The sequence below is a fragment of the Xiphias gladius genome, chromosome 23, assembly GCF_016859285.1.
Source record: "Xiphias gladius isolate SHS-SW01 ecotype Sanya breed wild chromosome 23, ASM1685928v1, whole genome shotgun sequence".
Lineage (NCBI taxonomy): Eukaryota > Metazoa > Chordata > Actinopteri > Istiophoriformes > Xiphiidae > Xiphias > Xiphias gladius.
This window is the reverse complement of record NC_053422.1, coordinates 9,722,811-9,748,411: the sequence shown is the minus strand read 5'-3', so window position 1 is coordinate 9,748,411 and position 25,601 is coordinate 9,722,811. Positions and strand designations below refer to the sequence as shown.

The following is a 25,601-nucleotide window of genomic DNA, read 5'->3' as shown; positions in this document are numbered from 1 at the left end:
AACAGCCGCCCGCTGCGCCTGGACACAGCGCTGATGAGAGTGGTGAGAGTGAACCAAAGCAGTAAAGTTGCAGCAGTTCAAAGATGTTGAAACACACTGTACAGCTGAGAGGAAATCCAGAGTCAGATGGTAATTGTTTCGATTAATTGTTTATATTAAAAAAATTGATTGTAGCAGTATTAAGTTTTAATACAGCTTATAAAATGTGGGCAGAGAAGGTTTTAGAAAAACCTTTTTCATCTGTTTCCCTGAGGGAATATGTTTAAAAATTGGTTAGTACATTGTGCCACTGGGTTAGGGGCACAGCCTACAGGAGCTGTAGTACTAATCTCATAGTCAGCTCATTTCACCAGATCATAAACTTCACTCTCTTTTCCATAGTCACGGATGTAAATCTTCTAAAAGTAAAAAAAAAGAGAGGTTTATCATTGGTACGTTTTACCTTTCATGTATTTTCATGTGCTTACCTGTAGAGCTGTAACTTTGCTTGCCTTCCTATTTATTTGTGGTATGGCTGCGTTTTCCATATGTACAGGCCTTTCATGTCTTCACTAGAGGCAGATGTGTGGGCCGACTGAGGAACTATTGATCAGTGCTCCTTCACATGTCCTCATTGGTCCTGGCATGCTGGAGGTACCACGCTGTGCTGGGTTCAGCTGCATGACAGTTGTCCATATGGTTTGCGTTTGTACATCTGGAACCTAAACATCTGATAGCTGACAGAGGGTCAGCAAGGACATAAATATCATGGAGAACTAAAGAAGGCTTTCCCACATTGTTTCAGAAGTCCAGTGTGTTTTTTTTTTTTTTTGCCAGATCATTACTGTGTTTTTAAAGGTAAAAGACAAATCTTTAAGAAGGGGTCAGAGATAATAACATGGTGTTTGTTATGTTTATTTCCCCCCCTTATCGTTTCTGCTGCTAAAATTACTCAAGAAGTGAAAAGCCAGGTTAATATGCTTCTGAGCACGCTTCACATGCCCAGTGAGATGATCCAGCTACTGCTAAAGCCGAATCAGTCAGACACCTTGTTTATTCATCTGTCATTCTGTCTTGATTTTACAGCCAGACAACTGTGACCTTCACTAATTTTCTGTCACTGAGCCGGAGCGTCCAGTCTATGAATAGTGTAATGACTTGTTCCATTCGTTGACTTATCTATTGGTATCTCTTCTCGCATAGAGACTCTTAGATGTCTCATGACCGGGCTCCACGGGCAAACCTCCAGTTATGGGAACACAGCCGCCGCAGGTGACAGGAAGCTAATCTTGGAGCTATCACCATGCATGATGGTACCAGAAATCTGTCACTTAAATTTGACCAATAGCAGCTGACCTGGAAATAGATTATCAGCCAGTAGATTAATGTGAGTGGCTGCATAGCACCCTGAACCCTCAGCTGTGACAGAGTGTGACTTACGGCCTTAGTGGCCGATATAATTTTTGTAAAAAGCATGACTGTCATTGGCTCTGTCACCCTCTGCCTGGATATCTTTGTTCAGTGGGCAGGAAGCAGCTAATACAAGTGATGACAGAAAGGTCATAGATGGCTGAGTTTAATTTCAGTCTTTCTGTTATAGGTTATGGCCCCTCAGAGGAACTTATTGCAAATAGTAAGCTTCAGACAATCTGCTGATTAAAGATGAGCAAGTGTTAATTTATTGCCTTTTGTCCTAATATTGGACTGGAATAAAGCATTATGTCCCAGTGGCTAGAGAATGTAAAGGTAGTATCCTGTTGTTATGCCCCTTTGTGACATGATAATATGAACAGTATGTTTGTGTCTAAGGGGCATAGAAATAAATTAGTGTCTAATCACATTTTTAAAGTCATATGATTACTGAAGTCCTGAAAAGGCGATGACTATGTCTATGGTAGCCTTCATTTCTGTTTCAGCAGGTAGAGTTCATAGTGACTTCTGTTTCAGAGCAGGTTTAATAATGGTCAGATGTCAGGGGAGAACAGAGACTGGCTGATTATAGGCAAGGACATGGTGTCTAAATTTAATTTAAAAACAGAAGAAAACACTTTTTGTTCTCTGGGCTGTTTCTGTCAGGCCAAGCGTTTACACTGTTAACTGGAATATAAAATACGAACTATAACCTTGCAAATACAAATTACTCCTTTGAGAATAAAAGTAGCTGAAGAAAAAGCCTCCTGTAGTTGATTTAGTTGTTGACAGTGTGCCCACTGCTGTGCATTATTCAATATTTTGATTACAGGAATACTGTAAAGTGAAGCTTTGAAGCTTTGAAGCAAATATGTGTTGACAGCTCTTTTCTCCTTGCATCCCCTCCTGATACGTGCCTGTATGGCAAAACATATAATTATCTTTAGGCCTAAATTACCATCTGAATGTATTTAGTGATTGAAATGGGTTTAAATGGATTTGTGGTGTATATGTATGAGGACTGGGCCTGCATAAAGCATGCACTTTCTCTGTCTCATATTTTCACACTCCAGTACAGATAGGTCTTAGTTCATGCATTAATTCAAATCCCTCCGCTGTCCTTAATTGATATTTTGTCAAAGTTGTCCAATCCTCTGATCTGCATGGGCAAATAAGTTCAGAGGTTCTGTGGGAAGTTATGTAAAAAAAAATAGATCAAATTCACACAATGGTGTGTTAATATTTTATGTTTCTGAGTGGACCTTTGTCTGCTTGAGATGGATGAACACACAGTAATCTACATGTGGTTTTTCATGGTTGGCTGAGACAGTTTGGCTATGCTGCATCTCAACACCAAGTCTTTCTCTTGGACCTACGCTTGGAGATGCACATGAGTGCACCTGCTAATGTGTGCCAATTTTCTACTGTTAACCCTGCTCATACGTTCGTAACAAAATCCAATGATCTATGTATTGAGACGGCTAATTTACTCCAAAAGACACGGCTTCACAGAGCAGACAAATTGTGTAGTAGAGAAAATGGAGCAATGTAGAATTATAAAATCATTTTAACAGGGACAAGGGAAGAAAGATAACCTGGTGTAATACTATAATGAACTGACACTGGATCCCTCAGCGTGTTTCAGTGCTGATTTGATTTGTTTGTTTAATTCCCAGTTAGGAAAAGCTACAGAGTTAAATATACAACTCCAAACATGATTACAGAGAATGCACTCTACTATGAGTTCAGTGGAATATTATGTCCCAAATTAGTCATCAGGGTAAAAAAAAGCAATTCGTGCCTTGTTCTGTTGATTTTGTGTGAAATTGTGGATACAAGTGACTGAAATGAGTTTCCCTCCCAGGGTGGATGGGCTCACTCTTGTAGATTTTTGGTGAGGAACCTTGGGCAGCTTGTTTTCGATTCTCCTTCACATCCAGGAGGCATCTGATAAGGACGCCTCCCCTTTAAAGGTATTCCAGACACGTCCAACTGGGATGAGGCCCTGGGGCAGACTCCGAGCATGCTAGAAGGATTACATATTCCATCTGGCCTGGAAACACCTCAGGATCCCCCGGAGGAGTTGGAGGATGTAGTTTGGGAGTAAAATGTCTGGGCTGTTTGGTTGAACCTGCTGCCGCCACGACCCCAATCTGGATAAGTGGTTGAAAAAGAATGGATGGTAACTCAAATGATTATCAAAATGGTTGCTGATTAATATCCTGTTGACTGACTAATTGTTTAACCAGCTAATCATTTCAGTCTTTACCTTTACATCATATTAAGTATAACTTGGACATTAAGATATTATACAATAGGATATCTTTCAACAGAACCATCTTCACTGAGAATTGTAGAAACAATTAGAGAGGGAGGCGGTTGCCATACACTGTACTACATATTTATATATTGACAAAGTCAGAGCCATCAGAGATTGCCACTTTTTCTCAGCCTCTTGCTACCTGCTGTACCCCTCTGCTGTTTATTATCCCTGCATTTTCAGGAGCACCAAAAAAAGAAAAGGTGTACTAATTACCGGAATACTCCATGTGTTTGAAATGATTTTTCTAAATCGTGTGGTGGTGTTCGTAGTCTGGTATTGACTCATCTTACAGATAAAAGTTGGGGGTATCCTATTAAGGAGACATCAACCTGTGTTGCGCATGGATGTCTGCGGCCCATTGGCCAGTTCAGATCTATTACTATTACATGGTGTTTTTTAATGATTAGTGGTTCAAGTGGTTTTCTGCACCGGTCATCTCTCTATGTATAAGGCCTAAGGTGTCTCCTTCTGGTAAATGCTTGTCTGCTTAAGCTTGCATGCAGAAAGATGTTGCTGGTAGAGCTTGAGCAGTGTTGCAAACAAGAACGAAAGGCAGATTTCAGTCTCCAGATGTGCAAACCTGATAGGGACTGATGCACGGAGACTCAAGGATGTAATTTCTTTTCTTGAATATGTGTAATTTAGACCTATACTATAAGATTCCTCACTCCATATTCTCAGGTTTCATTCACTATTCTGAAATGACCCGTTACATCCTAGTTCCTAACGGGTCCAAGACGCATACTGCATTGTCCCTACTTTTCAGTCCCGGCCACAGGAACCTTCGGTATGTCTTTTCACTCCCACCCCCAGTTTGTTGTAGTCATGAGTCTATTAATGAATGAGTTGAGTGACGGAAAATTTGCTGTTAACTATTTTGATGATCAGTTAATTATTAAAAATGCCAATCATTACCTACTGCAGTTCAAGACTCTCACTTGTGAGGATTTGCTATTTTTGTAAGTCTTCTGTGACAGTAAACTGAATAGTTGGGGCTTTTTATCTGTTGGTCTGATTAACAAACAATTCTAGGACCCAGGACTTTAGGTAATTGTGATTTGTGATTTTTCTTCAACATTGTCTGACGTTTTTTTTAAACAATCTACTCGCGATGTAACTAAAATATCTGTCAATTGCAGCTCTAAATTAGTTTAGTCAACATTTGAGTCCTTATAAGGTGTGGATTTAGAGCTGTTTCCATCCATTGATAGAGTGGTGACGTGCAAAAAGTAAAATGACGTATTTTGTTATTTATTACTTAAATTGTTGGAGTTGGAGGTTATCGGAATGTAAAATGTTCAGCAGTTATATCAGAGAGCACATTCAAGAAAATGGAATTGGTCTTTAGGCTGCCGCATTAATTATTCACCAAATGTGCTGCTTTTACAATTTTCAATACAAAATCTTTTCTGCTTCAAGGAGCACAAAATATTTATGGGTCAGTGAATAACTTCTATCAGGACTTGTCGTTTATAGTCAGCAGTCTAAATGCATGCATCATACTGTATGGGGCATTAAAAAACTTGGACGCTTCTAAAAGTTGCTAATTTCTGCTAATGCTTCAGCACAAATGTATGTGTTGGGTCTGGGCTTATACCACCGTATCCTTGTCACGCTCCCTTTCAGAGTTTGTGATTACCACCTCCAGTCCTAGTAGCACTACCATGCAGTGTGGGGTTAGCTATTATACAGTAGCGTTAGCGAAAAAACACATCCACAGTGCACCAAAAAAGTACACAAGCATGCCAGAGTACAGCTACAGGGTTTTTAAAAAAAACTTTCAAGGGGGTGGCTTAGAGGGACATACTGCTACACATTGGTTTTGAGGCCCAGAATTTCTTGCAGCACCCCAGTGTACAAACCTACCCTGTCTTCCTTTCTTTCTCTCACAGACTCTGATCTGTTTGCCCCCGTGTTTCCGTCCTTTATGCTTTTGAATGTCTCGGATAAAAAGTTGACAAATAACAGCTGGTAGACTGACGGCAGAAATATCAAGTCAGCAACAGAAGATGAACTGACACTTTGCTGGGTTTGTCATCCAGCACCAGAGAGAGAGAGAGAGAGAGAGAGAGACAGAGAGAGAAACCCCAGACAGATGGATGTTGATGGGCTGCAGACGGAAAGAAAGACTGAATCAGTCAGTGAAAGAGTGTGCGGAGGTGTGTTTGATGTAACCACCGACGGCTGCGTTACTCAAACAGCAAAGAGGTGGAGGGCTTTTTGGTGAGAAATACAGATGCAGGCCCGAGCATGCGTGAACATTAGTATTCACATGTACTGCGAGAGCATGGTTTAGATAAGGATTCAGTTTTCCAGGAAGGGAAGAAACACAGTCAGTATGAAGAACTGTGTTTACAGGGGAGGCTGAAGGTAAACATGTTTTTGGTGTCACATACTGCATATTACAGCACCACTGCTCTCAGGTGACGGTTAGAACAGAAATACCGGCAAAAGTGAAAGTGCTTCATTGTGCTTTGATTTGTTCATTCTATAATTACTGGTTTGTTTATGTGCTAAATGTGAAGTCAAGTGATGCAGCTGCGATGGTGTTTATTTAATTTTGGTAATCATTTTGGCATGAAATTGCCCCTGTGTTTCTGCCTACCGAGACCACCTCTTATCTCAAATGCAAAAGGTAGTTTTTGTTTTTTTCATGGCTGCAGTTGGAGGAGTTGCACATATGGATGTCTTTACATCACCCGAACCCCTTTTTCTTGAGTTTTGCCTGTCTCGCTTTAATAGAAATTTTACAGCTGAAGCGATTAGCTGCTTGAATGTTTAGTCTGTCAACAGAAAATTAATCAGCAACAATTTTGATTACCGAGTAAAGGTAACAATTTTACACGACAGAGTCTGTTCACAGGTGTTTGGGAGCACAAGTGCATATGTGAAAAAAGTTGTATGAAGCCTTTTTTGTTTCCAGAGGGAGCTATAAGAACCCTGATAATGTCCTTAAGTGATGTCACTTAAGTCAGTGTTGGTTGGGGCTGAAGACTATAAGTTTGAAAATGAAAAACAATCCGGAGGTGTAGATCGAAAGAAGTGACTTCTGTAGCCCGCTCCTCATCTCCGCTTGAGACGAGCGGCTCAAGCAGCCTGTCCTCCTATAAAAAAAATGAGCCCCCAGGTTATCTGTGCCAGCAGGTTATTGTGACCCATAGCTCCGTGTTATTGTTAGCTGACATCCAGTGGCCGTAGTAATTATGACGGGAGCAAGGGAGGAAGTTAGGTGGCGCAGTGAATAGAGTGACAAAGTGCTCCTATGGGTCGTATCAGAGGGTAGGGACAAACAACCTATGTGGTCATTCAAGTTGGAGGACTTGTTGGGCCTGAAGGTAACATTAGCCGCTACTAGCATAACACACCTAAAACCTTGACCAGACTGTCAGCAGTTAAGTTGCATTTTGGGTAATGTTTGTTACAAGGTTTTTTGTCATGGTAAAACATCTTACTCTGCTCAAAGAGGGACACCTTCTGCACTTGGAGTCACATTTTAGGTGTTTTATGTTTTACGCTTTGGGACCAGTTCCCAGGCAGCAAACATTTTTCTCTTAGAAGAAGCTGGACGGGACTCTGCATTCAATGCATTAAGAAACTGTCTGTTGCTTTTGAAGTGGACTAGAGAAGCTGAGTGGCCCATGATGAAACGTGCTCCCACATTGAATATCAATCAATTCATCCCAGAACAAGTATATACTGTACCAGCCCTCTTTCCAGATTATTCTGCACTGTTATGCTTCTGTCTTCAGTCACCTAAATTGCAAATATAAGTTGGCCAAACCTACGTGTGTGGTTGAGTCCAGAGATAGTGCTCAGGTATAAGCTAGTGTCATGAACGCTGCAGACCTCGTAACACAAAAGATTGCCAGCAGAAAGTGTATCAGCACAAAACCTGGATTACTGAGGGACACAATGGATTAGATGGGCGCAGGAATAATAAAAGCGTAGATAGATAGAAAGATTGATGCACTCACATAAAACATATACATAGAGGGGAGATCCCAAAGTGAAACACAAGATAGATTGGTGAAAGTCCACACAGAGAAAGGCTCCATCTGTCCTTGTCTAATAGTGAATGAGGAAGAGACTCATCTGAATGAAGGCAGCTATTAAAATCCCTTGTAAACACATTACAGGCTTGGTCTTGTCCAATATATGGAACCGAGACATAACGGTGGGATAGAGGCTGGCCGCGTCCATAAATGCGTGAAGCCAATCTCATGTCAGCATGTGCAGTAGTTACACAGAGGAAAAAGGGATGAAAAGCACTGAGGAAGACAAACCAAGTCTTTGGGTCAGTTGTCAGAGCAAAAAAAATCATAGTTTTAACACTTTACATTTGATGTGTGAGCCCAGGTGAAAATTTTTGCCACATTTGCAGCAAAGTGTAAATAATCATAATTCACTCAGAGCTACAAAAAGGAAATATGTGCACTCCTGTATGTGGAACCAACCATGAATCAAAAAGGATACATGGGGATTAGGACTGAGTGTAGCAAAACTGCCATTGTCAGTACATATAAATATAAATATTTAATTTCAATTTAAATGAAAATGTAATTTTTTATTCAGATGAAGGTATGCGTATGGCAATATAGCGGGGGAGTGCAAAATATATTTTTATTGTGCACGGTGGAGACATGTTAGTACCAGTGTAAATACAACCGAGCTTTATGAAATCTCGTCATACTCCCGGTGCAAGATGCCGCTCAGTGTTTCCTGTTTTCTCTCAATACAGATTTTGGCCATTTTTACCAAAAAATACTTACAGTTTTTGCCAATTTTAATCTGATTTTGTGTCCAGACTCCAAAGCTTTTGTGTTTCCTGTTGCAAAAAGACCTTGTTCACTGTAGTTGCATAAGATTAGGTCCTCTTGCGACAATAACGGCTCAAAAATCTCCATGTAAAGACAGTGAGGAGAAACTTGGGGAGATCAAGCAAATAAACTGCTGCTGGTCTGACAGAGTCCCTACCCCGGTGTGTAACTAAGAAAAAAATAAACAGGTTGAATAAATACTAACACTGCAATGGTACTTTTTAAATTGGGTTATTGATTAAAAAATAATAGCTAAATGCAGAGGACAGAAAACACACAGACACAGAAGCAAACGTTTTGAGGTAAACAGGATAACGCTGTTAGAGTTTGATAACTGAAATCGCGTCTCATCCCTGTATGAGCGATCAATAAAGCTGTCAGTTTGAGAGAGCATGATTCACTCGCCATCATCCATTCCTGTTGTATTCAGCCACAAAATAAAATAAAAAATAAAATAAAAAACCACACAGAAACAGTTGTAAATTAGGAGATGATATGGTTTTTACATTACTATGGTTCTGGTGTCTCCCAAGCCGTCTGCAGAATTATGTGTGAACCATAAATGTTTCCCTAAGTTTTCATAGCTGATATTTTAGAGCCTATTTGCTTTTCACTCTTTGGGGTCTGGAAATAACTTCCACTTTACTATTTGGAAAATTATTCAAGGATGTGACATTATTTACTGCTCCATTCTGTGTCAGACTACCAGGTCGTTTGAAGGAACAGAATAATGAGAAGATGAGCAGGTGGAAATTTAAGTATTTATAGAACTGAATATGGGCTAAAAACCATTAGGCAGATTTGGTTGTTCTGCATTAAAGCCCAGACTCTTTGATAGTATTATGATTCATATCACGTGTGTGTGTGTGTGTGTGTGTGTGTGTGTGTGTGTGTGTGTGTGTGTATAGACAGTCTGTCCACATTAATAATAGATTTGAGGAAGATCTAGAAACTCTTGACACTAGCATCTCAGTGTAGAAATATCTAATTGGAATTCAGAGCATCTTTACTTTTTTTTCTTTTTTTGTTCTGTCATTTTTTTAAGTAATATTTTTGGACATGCTATTCTGTCTAGTTACTTTTGATCATTTGTTTTCACATTATTCCAGACATTGTCTGTCTTTGTTTTAAGTTTTGTAACATCTTTCATTTTAAAAAATTATAGGGGTTGAATGTAAAAAAAAAAGAAAAAAAAAAAGAAATATATGTGTTTGTTACTATATTTGTGTGTGTTTCCTGTGTATTAAGTTAGTTTTGAGTATTTTCATGAGACAGTTAATGCTATCTTTTAACAAGGCAACCACTCCATGCACTTCAGTTTTCAGTAGTTGCAAGGTTACATAGCCTTTTCCAATAAAATGAACAACCGGAGTGTCAGAAGGTCAGATTATGAAAGGCTAAAATTACAGGGTGTGGAGCATTTGATGAGTCAATGATATTGATCAAAGAGCTCTGTCAAATCCCTGCAGATGTGGTTATAATGGTAGTTTTACACCGTGAGAAAGCACAATCCTAGTTACACATTTAATGCATTTTTAAAGAGTAACTTACCACTAAATTGACTTTTTTGAGTTAGATAATTATATGAATGGTTACTTTATTGTACTAATCAATTCATCCCGGTTCCATTCTATAGGGTGCAATGCAACAGAAGTTACTTGCTCGTTCAATTAATTCTATCCTGTAGTGGTGGTTGTGGGGCAGTGGGGTCTCCATGGGTTTGAATGAACTTTTTGAACTTGTGAAGGTGGTGCGTTCAAGCTAAAATGGGATTTTAAAGTATTCTTAAGACACATATTGTTGTTAGTTGTGCACCGCTGCATCATCTCATCTAAAATGGTTCTTCTTGGCAACTTTTAGGGCTCAACGCTCTCCCCTTTGACCCAGCGACCAACAACGACCCTCTTCACTTCAACAGCTCCAACGGGCTGCTGGTGACAGAGTGTCCGTTGGAAAACAGTGTTGAAAATGGCAAGAAGAGGAAAAGAACCGGCCTGGCTCCAGGTACTGTCACTACTACCTCACCGCCACCAGGGCACTAAAAAGTAAAGAAACTTGTGCTCGCTTGTTTTGTGACAATGCTCCAATACTATTTTGTATGTGTTACACAGACCCTACTTGGAATTACAATGGCTCACTTTGTCCGGTTGGATTTTGCCTGATGGAAGGTAATTTAAATGCTACCAGCATCAAATAACTGCTGGTGAGAGATAAACTATAATCCTGTTATTTTGAGAAGGTCTGAAAGAGGTAGCCTGTTTGGTCTTTGCTGTTTTTGATTAGCTTGCTGTAGCCCGCAGCTCTGCTTGTCTGGACTGTTTGGAGGTCACACGGCTAAAACCAGGAAGCCAGTGCACGGTGGAGATTTCACGTCGGCCTGCCTCTCACTATGCCAACAGTCCCATCCATCAAAAAGTCACATGCCTTCGGCTCGCTCATGCATACTGACCTGTTATACACAAGCTGTCACATATAAAATGTCTTTCTGTACCTGTTTGTGCACGTGTTAGCGCGCGCGCGTGTGTGTGGGCAAACATTCACCCAATGAGCCAAGTTTCAGTCAGGGCCAGCGTGCTGTCTAATTAAAGAATGGGTTTCTAATTAATTCCATAATGAGCGGTAGAAAGAAGAGGGCCCTTAAACAGAGAGGTGTTACTCCATCTTCTCATCTGTCGGGGTGACACTAATTGGTCTGGATTTACAATCTGGCAGAGATGCACGGGGCCTCCATATTAACTATCAGTGCTCGCAGGGCAGAGCTGATTCACTGGTGCTGCTTCTAGTCAAACATGGCCTGCGGAACCTTGCACTGGTCAGCTAAATGGCTAATTTTTTCTCCCGCCGAGGACAGTCGCCAACGGCTCCATCAAAGACAATATCTGTGTGCTCTTTGTGGTATTATAAATTTAATTCCCGCAGGTAGAGGTAAGATATTTCACCTTGCGAGGAGCTGCGCATGACCCGTCTTCCTTTAAGTCCCACTGCTGGCTAGTGTTACCAGTTATATATGTAAATAATGTTTCTCACCAGTCAGCAAACAGTGTTGACCTTGCGAGTGCCGTCCCTTTAAATCGTCAACAAAAGTTGACTTTTGTAGGCAGCTGAGATTGCTTTTCGTGACAGACCTATAACTTGTTTCACCATAATGAAATTATTGAGCAAATAACTGATAATGTCATCCACACATCTACTTGATATTGCTACACCTGTCCGGGGTGTATCTTGCCTCTCACCCAATGCATTCTGGGATTCGCTCAAGCCCTCTCGTAGCCACAAGCGCTAAGCAGTTAAGAACAAAGTTGAAAGGATGGACGATAAATACAGTACTCATATTACTTAAGTTTTAGGATTGGGTGATATGGATAAAATGCTCTCTACTTTGTACTAACCTTTTTGCATTTTGTTTCATTTTTTGTTTCTCCTTCTCATTCCGTGTGGGAATTTGTGTTTGGTTTTTTTTGTAGCTAATTTTTGCATTTGGTTGAATCAGCCGATGCTTTAGAAATCACAGTCTGATGCGGATCTCCTTTTAAGCAGTGGAGTCGTGTTTATTATGCCGCAGCAGGGGAAAGCATGGTACAATGCCGAGGATTACCAACAGCAAACTGTTTCACAAAGCATATACGGTATATGGCAACACATCAATGATGTAACAGAGAGGGAGACAATACATAAATATAATTAATATGACATGGGGAGGTTTTATCGTGGGTTCACAGGAAGGGCAAGGCATATCAGGGAGAACTTGGGAGAATATTTTAGTACATTGGTACAAAGCAGTGAGACCAGACTAATAATCATAGCAAGAGTGAGTACAAGATAATAATTTGTAACATAAAGCTGTATAAACAAACATATTCCTAGGGGTTTTAATTTCTGACACTGTGGGCCACCCCTTATACAAAATTGAGACAGTGTTCCCTAATGTCAAAAACAATATTGATAGTGCAAAGTGAAAAAAGCTGATATTTATTAACTCCAGCTGCCATGATGCTTTGGAATATGTAAACGGCGTAAGCAAAGTAAAATGTAGTTCAGGATTCAGTTAGCTGTTGGCTACAACTTGAGCCATTAAAAGTATGCCGAATTAGCTATTAGCAGTTCTTGTTTGCACTGTACCCATAGACGTACAGAAGACTGCCACTGTAGTACTCTGACAGTGAAGAAAACTTAAAAACGTGAAGGCTCTCAGGAAAGTTCTGCAGTGTCTTTTTTTTCCCTCAGATTTGTACGTAGATTTATGGATATTTATTCACGATGGATATTGGAAAAATTACAACCTCAGAGAGTCCCACTGAATCTAAACATTTAGATTTAACTGCATTTTGACTCCAAGCATGAGTGTAAATTCTGACTCTAATTTCAGCCATCAGTTTGAAGATCTCTGCTTTACAAAGTTAATGACCTTTTTTTCCTCCAAACATGGATAAGTACACCATGTACTAAGACTATTCAAAAATGTTTGTGTCTTGTACATCCCCACCCCTTAAACCTGCTGCACGGGCGTATGCATTTTTCTTTCACTGTACAAAATGTTGAAAACTCACAGCAAGTGAAGTATGTCTGAATATGGTCGCGCTTGGCGGGTCTGCTGCTCCCATTTGTCTTTTACCATTTTTTGTGTAGGATTTCAGTCAGCTGTTTCTCAGACTAGGGGCTGCTTTTTTTTTTTCATTGAGGCGCTGCTATTTTCTTTTTGTCATACTCTGATAAAAAAAAAAAACCAAGGGTGCTTTAAGATGAGTAAAATGATCTTCTTTTCAGTTTTTTACTTTTTTGCTGTGTAGTTACAGTGTCCTCCTCTTCCCACAGTCTGTCCCTCCTTTGCATAGAAATATGAAACTGAAGTAGACATGCACCTGCGGTAACAAATCCACTGAAAACGGCTAAAAGAAAAGGTGCAGCCGGCACGTTTATGTAGAAAAGCGACTATTGTGACAACAGCCTCAATGGGCATACAAAAGAATCCCAAAGTTACAGTACAGTATGACTCACCACAATTTGTGTATAAAGGAAAACAGATGAGCTCAGCATGAACATGGTTTTACACTTTACTTTCCCTTTTTACAGACACTTTGTTGTTATTTATCAACCACAGTGTCCTCTGTCAGAGTTCTCTGTAACACCATCACTGCACTAATTTCACAAAAACCAAACAGACAGCTGGAAATAAATCGAGTCCATTTTGTACAATGTGGGCTTCAATGAAAAGATGTCTGTGTGTGTGTGTGTGTGTGTGTGTGTGTGTGTGTGTGTGTGTGTGTGTGTGTGTGTGTGTGTGTGTGTGTGTGTGTGTGGTCTGCTCAGATTAAAGTCTGTCAGAAAGCCTTAAGATCAAAGCCCTTTCGGAACGAAAATCTGATCTGGCACTGGAAAAGCCACCCAGTTGTTTTTCTTGCCATCTCAGAGATAGAGAGCAAAATCACTCACCCATTATTTTTCTCTCTGTCAGTTAAGTCAAGTTAGGAACACGCAGTGTAAGTGCATTACTATCATGATGACATCTCCGGCTGCCGGTCGTCTTCATTTGCTCACAGCTTTGAGCAAAACCAACAGGAAACCTTTAAGGTAATCTTACTCACGTGATTTAATGTCTTCTTACTGAAATCAATTTATCTCTGGTGTATGTCTTGAAACACCCCTCAAGATATTGAATTTTGTGAAACACAAAACACAGACATGTATTTCATATCAGTTCAGTGTAAATCACATTTAGATTAGATTATCTATAATAAAGTGTTCAACATAAATAAAATTGCCTTGCCTTGCCTGCAAAAATGAGCTTATCACAATCACAGACATCTATCCCTGTCTCAGTTTTAATTTGTCATTTTTTTATTTTATTTCTTTTTTTATTGATATTTACCAAAACTGGAACACAAACAGTGTACAGTATGTGATCATGCTGTACTCTGCAACCCCCTCTACTTGATTTATTGTGTAGGTAGCAAAGCGTGTGTAGGTAGCAAGCGTGCTAAGATCATACAGCGAAATCTAGATTTAGTAGGGCTGTCTTGTACACGCTATTTGGCTTATACTGTTTTAAGGCTGCAACTATTTACAATCTTTTATAATTACATATTTTGCTGTTGTACTTCTACTCGTATGCTTCTTATAATTGGCATGACGGTCTTTTACTTGAAGGCAGTAGCCACTTGAGCTGTATGGTAGGTAAGCTACTGTATAGCAGCGCTTACCATAGCTTAATGCATCCCCCAAAATTAAAATGCTCACAAAACTGTGATAGTTTGTGGTGTTTTTACTGCTGGACTCTTCTTTCTTTCTTCTCTCATCTCTCACTTTTTTGCTGTATAATACTTCCACAGATGCAACAAAGCTTTGAAACATAAATTTAATTGAGTGTTTTTATTATTTGACAAACTCCAGTTTCTTGAGTAATCCTTTCATCCCTGTGCTGTTACGTTAGCCACAAGTGCAGAGAACACATGTTCAGAACAGCGGTAGCCTGAAAGCTAATAATAGCCCAGTAACAACAGAATTCTACAGGGCATTGTTCCATCAGGCTAATGAGTATGGCCCAGTAATGGCAGATCAATGATTACAGATGATTAGAGTTTCCCTGTGTCGGATATGATTCCAGTGTCTAATCAGTCGTTGCTGCTTGATAGCTTGAAGTCACTGACTGAAGGACTGGCAGCTAAAGGATGGAGGTCTACAACAGTTGGAGCTGTAGATTTACTGGCTAAGAGGGTCTAATTCTGTCTGACTCCCGGTCGCTCTCCATCTTCAGTCAGGTCCTCTTGCTCTCCGAGGACGACTGATGGAGCCGTGACTCATTAGCAGCCGTGCCATGTGGATTTAGTCTTGTTAAGGGACCTTAATGGATGGATTTATCTCGTTGCGTTTGGTACTTCATTAGATACATACTGTAGGACAGAAGGACAAAAAGGCATGTGCACTTGCAGAAACACAGATACATCCACACACACACACACACACACACACACACACACACACACACACACACACACACACACACACACACATGTTTGTACTTCTATTTTTGTGAGGACACTCATTGACATTTTGCATTCCCTAACCCCTTACCCTAATCTTAACCATCACAACTAAATGCCTAACCCCAACCCTTACCCTAACCCTAACCTAAACCTAATTCTAACGCTAACCCTTAAACCAAGTCTTAACCCTCAAACAGCCCTTTAAAGGTGTGTCAGAAAGTGAGGACACGCCAAAACGTCCTCACTTTCCCAAAATGTCTTAACTCCCACATGCTTACAATGACAAGATTCTAGCTGTTATGTTTACCGTGTTACCCGGCTAGCATGTTAGCTGGGTAACATTCATTAATTATCACGAAACTCAAAGTACAACTGAGGGTCATGGGTCAGTTTTGCAGATATTAGTTCATAAACCAAAGTAGCGGACAAATTGAATCTTTGACCTTATGATGGGGCTAGATAATAAGTCAGAGGATTACCAAAGTCATAACAGTTGATCCTCAGGGGTACATGAATGTCAGATTTTATGACAATCCATCCAGTAGTTAATGATTTTACTCAAAATCAAAATGTGTACCTCATGGTGGCGCTATTGAGGACGTAACCAAAGCCTTTAGAATAAATCATCAGGGTACCCCGAATGTCTGTACAAATTTTTGTGCCAGTCCATATGAGACATTTCACTGGCTAAGTGACAAGTTCGACCTGGTGCTATGAGAAGCACCTGATTCAGCTGCATACTGTTGGAAGATGCGCAGAGAACCCTGCCTTCCCGTCATAATATCTGTCAACCTGCTGCCTGTTGATTATTAATGATTTTGAACCCTGTCTTTCTCTGGCTTGGCCAGAGTGAGAGCATTAAAACAAAGTTGTTGTTTCATGAGGTTAACCCTACCTTCCTATTTATTCACCACCGGCATATTCCCGTTGCCATTATGCAGGTAACGTGTTATCACTTCAGACATGGCCATACAATTATCCATCATCATCAAAATCAATCATCAAAATCTTATTCCCTTTTTTGCAAAAGGCAGAATTAACATTATTTTTGTTTTTCAAATTGCAGTTGGGAAGAAAAGTAGTGGAATGTTTTGCAATTGATGGCTACAAAATTGCTTAGAGTATGCTGTAGGAATCTCAGGCTGTCAAGAGAGTCTCTAATTTGTGTTTATATTCCACTAAGTGAGAGATGCACTTTAATTACATATCGAAGTAATTCATTGTCCAGTCTCTTTCTCTGTTGGCGGGTTTTCTTAGATTGTTTTTGAGTGTTTATCAAGAGTGTGTCCAGATAAAGAAATCGAAGAAACTCCTGTTTGTAATCACCTTTATTAATTGTTTTCAAATATCACATAGTGGACATTGCAATACTTTTCAGTTAATTCAACACACAACAGTACGTAACAGTACTGACAGACTAGCATCATAACAAGAAAGATACAGAACCCTAAAAAAAAAAAAAAAAAAATAGACTTTAACTGGCTCTGCTCACTAAAAAGTTACTTAAGTCTCCCAATCAGGCAGATTTGCTGCATTTGAAATTGGAAACGCCTGCAACTTGCAGGTTTGGCTAATTTTAGTTAGAGAAAAGGCAATATGTCCACTCAGGCGCCAGCATTGTGACTGATCAATTTAATAACTACCCTTTTAACTGTACACATTAATTCGTGGAGAAAATAATTCTTGCCATCCATCATGTTGTTAGTAAACAGTCCTGATATGTGGAACTCCAAGGAGCACAAAACAAATGCTATGAAACATTTGTAAATAGTATATGACTTAAAGTAGCTCTGGTATTTGTAAGATCATGGTGGCATCCAAGAGCAGCTTAAAAGTATCAAAATTGACGGCCAGTTCGTAAAGTTTTCTTTTTGTAACCCAGGGAGATGTACAGCAAAATCAGTGTCTCTGAGAGATATGTGCATGTGTGCGTGTAGTGAATGTCCTGATGGCTGCATGGGGACTCTGTTCCAGATCTACAGCTGTCTGTGTGACTGGCGACACATAGTGACACGACGCTGATGGATGGGGCGACCAGAGTGACACACTGGAGTTTCACAGATAGAAAAAATTCCTGCATTCTACTATTGTGATCTTTCTCACTGTCTCTTTTTAGCATGTTCAAACCAGAAAACAAAATAAAAACTTAGCTGGTGTGGTCGCCAGGACTAATGATCAGGGGGGGCTGACTTTTTGCCGCCGTCATTACCCCCAGGGGCTGGAGCATGGATAGAGCTTCCCGGTGAAGTGACATCCGGTGAAAGAGAAGCCCTGGCACCCACATCATAGAAGGAAACTTGAACCTCCTGGTAATCAACAAACGCCCCAGCCTTTTGAAGCATCTCCCTCACATGGAGGTTAATGGCAGGGCTTGCGTTGGCTGTAAACTCCTCTCTCTTCCTCAGGCAAATAGTCCAGTAGCCGTTCTGGTTGCTAAATTGTATAGCCCCCTTTCTGGCGATGGATTGGTTTGCAACTCCTAAATACCACTGTGTTTTGTCTGTAACCTGGACGTCGTAGTAAAATTTTCCTGAGGAGAAACCCTCCTTTGCCAAGATCTTAAGGACATGGTCAAACCTCTCCAGTTTGTTTGGAAGATTCCTCTTTCGGTCTCCATTTGTCACTTGTTTCCCATCCGCAGAAACAGTGAGACGGGTTTGCTGTGTCAGGATCCAGAGTTAGATCTACAGTGTGCCGCTGCTTTTCTTTCAAGTCGGGATCACACAGCATACGTATTTCTCTCATTATTGTTGTCTCCAGCTTGGCCATGGCTCCCTGCACTGTAAACTGATCACTGCTAAGCGTCACATCAGACCAGTCCTTAACCCCGGGCTCAGTGATGGTAAGAGAAAGGAAATTCTCACCGAACATGAAGGGGTCGTCACCAAGTGAGATCTGATTGAGCTGCAAGTTTTTCTGCTTTATTTGCATAATTTCTCCCTCCAGTTCATTAATGATTCCTTCTGCCACTTTTTCAGTATTTTTCTGCTTCATCTCAATTACCTCAGTCAGCTCAGCTTGGCTCCTCCTGATGTAGTCCACCAAAGCAGTCATCGCGTGCATGCTGCATGACAGTGATTGCGCAGCATTATTTCTGCTAGCGTCCACTGAGTTTTGAACCTCTTGAATTTTTCTGCTGATGTGCCTGGATCATCTGATCCGTGTGCTTCTTATCTATTCCCAGCTGGGTTTTTTCTCATTTGAGCCTCCTCCTCTAGAGTAACTATCTCGTGGGTTTTATGGCCACTGTTTTTACAGGACTCACATAGAAACATTTGGTCCACCCTGCAAAACAGCTCCAAAGGCTCGTCATGCTTCCTTAATATCCTGCTCTCCGGGTTCTCAACTCGGTTGATCAGCCTGTGCTTCTTCAAGGCTGAAATGCTCAGATGAGGCTCCAGATGTGTTTCACAGTAAGACAGGAGACACACTAAGCAGGACTTTGGGGCTGTGAGACAAAGACTGCAGAGCACATTTCCATTTCCTGCTTGTTTGGGGGAACCAGAAGATATTCCTTGATCTCTCTTTTTGACCTTTGCAACCATCTCAGCAATGAAAGTTTTAATCCGAAGCAGCGGTCTGCTGTAAAACTCTAAAATTTTTATCGTCCCAGTAGTTTGAGATACAGTCAGAGCAGAAGTTGTGCCCACAGGGAATGGACACAGGTTTAGTGAACACAGTTGGACAGATGGACTTCTGGCAGAGGCCATGTCTAGACAATAAAAGGAGAATTAATGAGAAAGTTAGAGCAGCATAATTTCAGTCTAGATGCATAGTTGTCAGTGTTTCAAATTAATGAAATACACTAGTTTACATAAAAGACGGGACTGCAGACTTGACAAAATGCAACCTTACCTGGTGAACGAAGGCTTCGCTAAAACTTCCAGACATGTATAAGAAAGTGAGAACATGCGGCTCTCCGTATCACTTTTAGTTTCAGCAGTGCTGTCAGAGTTCCATTCCCCTCCCATTTCCTCACGTAAGTGGAGCAAGTTAACCCATTTCAGGCTCAATTCAATAGTGACTCCTGATTTTTTATTTTTTTTCTTCCAGATCCATCATAGCTTAGTTAGAAACACAAGATATGCCTTGACTTCAAAGGCTTGTATACAGCCGTATGAGCAGTGATTTTCTTTAGGTGTGCATTATTCATGTTATTCTTTGCTTGATGCTATATCCACAGTGTTAGTGCTTAAGAAATCCTTTCCATGTACAGTCTCATGACCAAATGAATCGAAGGCACCGAGACAGCACAACATGCTAAATTCTAAATGAGTTTGTTCACACGTGTGTGCGTTTGCATTACATGAGAGTGCTTAGCGATGATATCTGCATAATAAACAGTAAATACACGCGCCGTGTGCTTTCTCCTCGGAGGAAGCAAGGCTTTGAACACAATAGCTTCCCTGTGTCCTTGGAGGATCCATTGTCAGAGTTGAAAGGATCTGTGTTTGTGTGTAGGTTTCTGTGCATTCATATATGATTGAATGTACGCTACTGCTCAAACGTTTTAGAACACGTCAATTTTTCCAGCTGTTTTTAAAAACAAGGAATCGTTGAATCTTCTTGTTGAACTAAGTTTAATCTAAATTTTCGACTCATCCAGTAGCTGAACACAATCGTGACGTTCTTTCTACAGTGGAAATCAAATATTTTTCAGAAAGTTGGTCCCAACACTGTTGCAGAATTTCCCTTTCAAGGTTTCATTTACTTCCGTTGCTGCAGAAAAGATGTAAACTATTTCTTAATCTCTTGAAAAGAAAGAAACTTTTTTTTCTTTTTTTTAAACCTTGGGCAGTTTACCGCTTACCTTTGTACCATTGAAGTTTACTCACTGGACTTGAACTGCTGAAATTCAATAAAAACTGCAAAAATGGGGGTGTTCTAAAACTTTGGACTGGTAGTGTAGATGTGAGCTTATGGAAATTGGGCTGATGGTTGATAAATGGGGGAAAAAAAAAGATGTTAGTGATACAATGTATTTAACTTTTCATTGACACAAATTGATTAGTCTCCATGCGGTTTGGTACGTCAGTTACACTGGACATGTGTGTGCGTGTAAATATGTCTATGTGGGTGTTATGCTGTATGTCTCATTCCTCAGTATTTCAGTGCTCCATTATTCAACAGTCGTGTATTTGCTGCAGTCTTTATTTCTGTAGATGTGAATAGCTGGTGCAGCCTCAGCAGACGTTAATGAATTCATTGACTGTTGATATCAAGACATAATGTAAAGGGAATGGGACTTTGAAAATCCAATCATATGACACTTAGATTTCTATTTTCTCTGTATTTTGAATTTTATATATAATATACAGATTATGTGCTGAGAACAAAAAAGCTCCCCAAATGGATGTTCTCTTCTGAAAATGACAGGCCACCTCTGATCAGAGCTCTCTTGAGTCACATCTTATTCAAGCCTCACCTCAGTGCCGTGGCTACCGTAAAACCATTCAGACAACATTTGGATCAGATGGGGATTCCCTTTGTTCCTGGTTTGTGTGGAGCTCCTGGACCAGAGCCTGTCTTCTCCTATGTAGGATCCAGTGATGATAGAGAGGTTCATTGAAAGACGAAGGGAGTCTGGACTTTTCACCTCCCATTTCTTTCCCCCTCCCCTCCTTCCATCTCTCCAACCACCATTGCTCTCTTTGCCCCTTTACCCCTGTTCTTTGACTCACTGGGCTCTCACTTGTAGCTGCTCTTCTCCCCCTCTCACCTTGAATACATGAATAAGAGATTAGAGGAGCTCAAAGTGCTGGAGGACACAGACCTCCCGCTACTAGAATTGAATGCCTCCTTCTGGGTGTCTGCTCAGTTTTTTTTACTGATTGTAAGTCTACAGTAAATCCTGGTCTCTGCAGCACATTCTGTAGGCCAAAAGAGAAACTGTAAGATACTCTGAATGGTGGACTACAGGTTAAACTGAGTAAATAAAGCTAAGTTAATACTCTAGCTTTTCTTCATAAGTTGTAATTGAGAATGTATTTCAGTAGTGGCAATGAGGCTGTCACCTGAGATCTGAACTACCATCCAAACGTGGGGAAAAAAAGTAAACATGATATTTGTGAAATCACAGTGTATTAGCACACCAGGCCGTGCCTCATGTTCCAGTGGGGGCTGTCCCTAAACGGTGGGGAGCAGTGCCCTATTGTGCTCTCCAAAAAAGGGTTCTCTTCAATAACACAAAGCAGAGGTAAGACGTGAGACGTGCCGAACTGATAATCGTGACTCTTTTGGGTGGATGGAAAACTTGTGAAAAAGGGTAAAATTGTTCAAACTTGGAAGAGTCTTACAGTGAAATTATCACAACCACAAATCAGAAATTGAGTTTAGGATTGGGCTATATGGGTTTCGCTGAAATTAATTCAAATAAACTAGGTGTAAGTTCTCATTTTGGAATTCTTGAAAAAGTGGCACCAATGATGTTGTTAAAAAACTAATCATAAAACCACTCACTATAAAATAATACTATTCTAAGTCTAACAGAAGTTATTTAGGAAGGTAGATATATAACCTGCCAGATTTTGTCTGTGGGCTGTTTGTATGGCAGCCTTGCTCTACAGTGTTGTGTTGGAGAAAGAGGAGACTTAGTCACCTCTATCACTCTAGTTTGTTTACGCCTTGGTCAGAGCAGAGGGTTGTGTTATTTCCAACCCCCAGACACAACAGTTCTGGAGGGAAGATAAATAATTAGTCACAAGATGAGTTTCTCCCTTCATCCATCAGCCCGGGGAACATGGCTGCCTGAGGAGAACTGAAGCCAAATGAGAGTCCTCTCCCTCCAGTGTTTTTGTTCCCCAGACACTCAGCTTTAGATTCCCCTCCTCGATAGGATGACTTTAAAATGCTCAAAAGCTTGCAAGGACAACTTCATCTTAATCAGGGCGTTCATAGATTAAAAGCAGTTTCGCAGCTCTTGTTCAAAGCACTGCTTTGAAAAAACTGCAGAGGGAGCGGAGATACTCCTTTACCTTTTCATCAAAGTTGCCTGGCAAAATATGTAGAAACATTGAACCTGAGGTGCAAGTCAATTCAAAAAACGCATTGTTGGAGGTAATTCCTGCCATTTAATTTTTCAACTGTAACATTACATCTATTCTCAACCTCTCTAGTAACCTGGCAGTGGGAAGGAAGATTTTTTTGGCTTCCTAAAGTCGTATAAGAACGAGTGGATAAATGTGGGTCACTAGCATTTATTTGAAGTTCACTAAGTTACACCCTGAAACCAAAATAGAAAATAAATACTGAGTTCCCACCTGATTGACACCATAGGAAAAAACTGTCGGCAGAGGAATATATTGGGGAATTTTTAAATATTTTAAAGTGTTAGAAAACTCTTTGAGAGCTTCATTTTTTTTTTTTTTTTGAATTGTATCGGTGCTGCTCTCCTGCATTAAAGTCAAACCGGACATTTTCCTCAACCCTGAGCAGTGCCTGGAGATTTAAAGGATCAGAAAGCTTATTTCCAAATGTAAAGGCTATTGAGCTGTTTTATCTACACTGTTGTTCATTAAGCGAGCGGCGACTGCTGGATTTACACCACTATCTGAGAGAGCCTCCAAACACCAGAGGAGTTAGTTTCTCTGATAGGCTGCTTCAACTGTTGAATTATTCATTTGTGCTATTTGCCAGACTCAGTGTCCGTGACTGAAAATTTGACAGGGACCGAATGACTGAAGACTCGAAGAGGTAATGAGGTAAAATATTTTTGATGTCACGGAAGTCAAAAACTTCTGCGAGTTTGCTGTTTGCGAAGCCTGATAAAGTCAGAAATAGATGTTTTTTCTTTTCTATCGTTTTAGTTACGTTGTGGGACATGACTTCTATCTTTGCATGAGTGCAGTACTGGTTGAAATTATTGGCACCCCTGAATTTTAAGTACATAACTTAGAATAGCGTCAGATATAAATGCAAATGAACCAATTTTATATAATCAAAATGTTTTAATAAAATGTCCAAAGTTACTGAACAAAAGAAAATTCAAAAATAAAACACACAATAGTGAAATAATACAAATGCAGAATGTACCCCAGACACAATTAATGGCACCCTTAACTAATATTAAGTTGCAGAACTATTGGCAACAATGACAGCCTCTAAACGTTTCTTGTAGCCATCTAGAAGCTTCTTGCACCTGTCTGCTGGTAGTTTCTGCCACTCTTAATTGCTATGTGTTTTAAGTTTGCAGGAGTCCTTTTTGCAATGGCAGAGTTCACCTCTCTCCAATGGTTTTCAATGGGATTTCGGTCAGGACTGTTTAAAACAGCCCATCTTTTCCATTTCAGCCGTTCTTTTGTGCTGCTGGGTGTGTGCTTATGGTTGTTTCGCGCTGAAAGACCCAAGACCGGACACAGGGTAACACATTTCGGGCTAAAATGCCTAGGTAATCTTCGGACTTGGTTTAGTGTGCAGCGTATGGTACAGGCCGAAGCCACCACTCCAGATTGCTCCAGTTAAGCTTGAAGCTCCTTCAATGTCTCGCAAGGTGTTTTTCCCACAATCTGCATCAACCTACGCAGACTTCTCTCACTGAGTTTCTTCTTAGCGCCACGTCCTGGAAGCGACGGTTTTGTGACTGTGAAACTTCTTGATAACATTACGCACTTATGGAATTCCTATGTTTTTGGATATGGGCATTTCTGATTCTCTCAGACAGCTACCTTGTCTTCTCCCATTGTGAAAAAGAAACTGAAAACAATCAGCCCCTTTTTATGCAATAAACCATCGTTCACTGGTTAATTCAGGGCATGTAAACAATGAAAATTCAGCACAGGTGAGTCTTATTTGTGTTTTATTTTGTTTCAAAAGGGTGCCACTAATTGTGTCAAGTGTGTATTTTTTATTTGACTATATGAAATCATTTTTATTTTGTTCAGTAACTTTGGACATTTAATTAAATATTCCGATTATACATAATTTATTTCTGAAGAGCTTCTAGATTCTGTACTTAAATTCGGGGTTACCTATAATTTCGACCAGGACTGTATATACACTGAAATGCTTATTACATACTGTACATAAAGTGAATGTTGCGTCTGTGATGGTAGCGCTTGTTTTAACTTCTTCAACTGTAGGGCAGATTGCTCCTGGAGGGCATAGAGGTATAGGAAACTAAAGTGAATGAGGAAACAATGAACAAACAAAAGTGCTTTCCTGCTAGGGAGGCTACCAAGATTTATTCAGACAGCAAAATGACATGTTAAAGTTAGAATCTTCAAGATATTCATTTAATTAAACCGCAATCTGTGGTCAGCATTTTATGCATTTAAATTAAGTAATTACCTCTCTAATTCCTATGCTGGATTGAAATTTCCCTCAAAAGCTGAAGAGAATGGCAGGAATCAATGCATGTCATCAACATAATCCAGCGTAACAGTTTTTAATTTGTTTTTTGACAACAGCGTCACTGTTCACTCTCTACAGCCATATCACAGCTCTATCCGTTACTGCTAAACCGAACATCTCCTACTGCTGCTGCATTACATTAAAAGCGTTCAGCTCTTGCCGGCTTTTACTGTGAAGCAGTCACAGGAGACAACAACGTATTTGTTCACAGAGGTTCGCACTTACAGCGACAGTTCCTCAAAAAATGTGGCTACAAACACAACGTTTGCATTTTTAACACCCTTAGTCAGGAAATCATTTTTAAACGCAAAGGAGGATTGACCTAGAAAAAAAAACTACAGTGAGCTGTTCGACAAAGGAGTAAAAGCAACAGGTTGCACACTTCCAACTCCTCAGCATGGTGATAAACTCCGTTTACATGCCCTGCTGATGTATGAAAAACTACTAGCGCAGTGTGCGGCATGAAATCAGCTTGCGAGTATTATAACCGACTTCTTTATTAAAACAGTGTGAGTTTTAATTGTTTTCTCTGTTAAGGGAGCTGCACTCCTTTTGCTCAAGAATTGGCTTGATGTACGGTCATGTATTGAATGAGTATTTTATATTCACGTGAATTCCTTAATTTAAAAAGAGTTTATGGTCTCTCAAATATCATGCATGTACTATAAAGCTATAACAATTAGTCAACTAATTCTTTAGTCGATCAACAGAAGATTCATTGCCAACAATTATGATAAACATATA

General features: G+C 40.2%; 1 protein-coding gene across 5 annotated transcripts in view; it reads left to right on the top strand.

Annotated features, from left to right (window-relative positions):
• The window catches only part of LOC120785123 (ecto-NOX disulfide-thiol exchanger 2-like), a 156,317-nt gene that overhangs the window by 33,591 nt on the left and 97,125 nt on the right, over positions 1 to 25,601 (top strand). For 2 of the 5 annotated variants that reach the window (XM_040119511.1, XM_040119510.1), the window contains exons 2-3: positions 10,390 to 10,533; positions 10,641 to 10,697. In XM_040119511.1, the coding sequence (XP_039975445.1) occupies positions 10,390 to 10,533; positions 10,641 to 10,697 (201 nt within the window). Of the gene's footprint in view, positions 1 to 3,068; positions 3,572 to 6,029; positions 6,083 to 10,389; positions 10,534 to 10,640; positions 10,698 to 25,601 lie in introns of those variants that run through there. The other 3 variants (XM_040119512.1, XM_040119514.1, XM_040119513.1) reach the window with 3 other exon arrangements.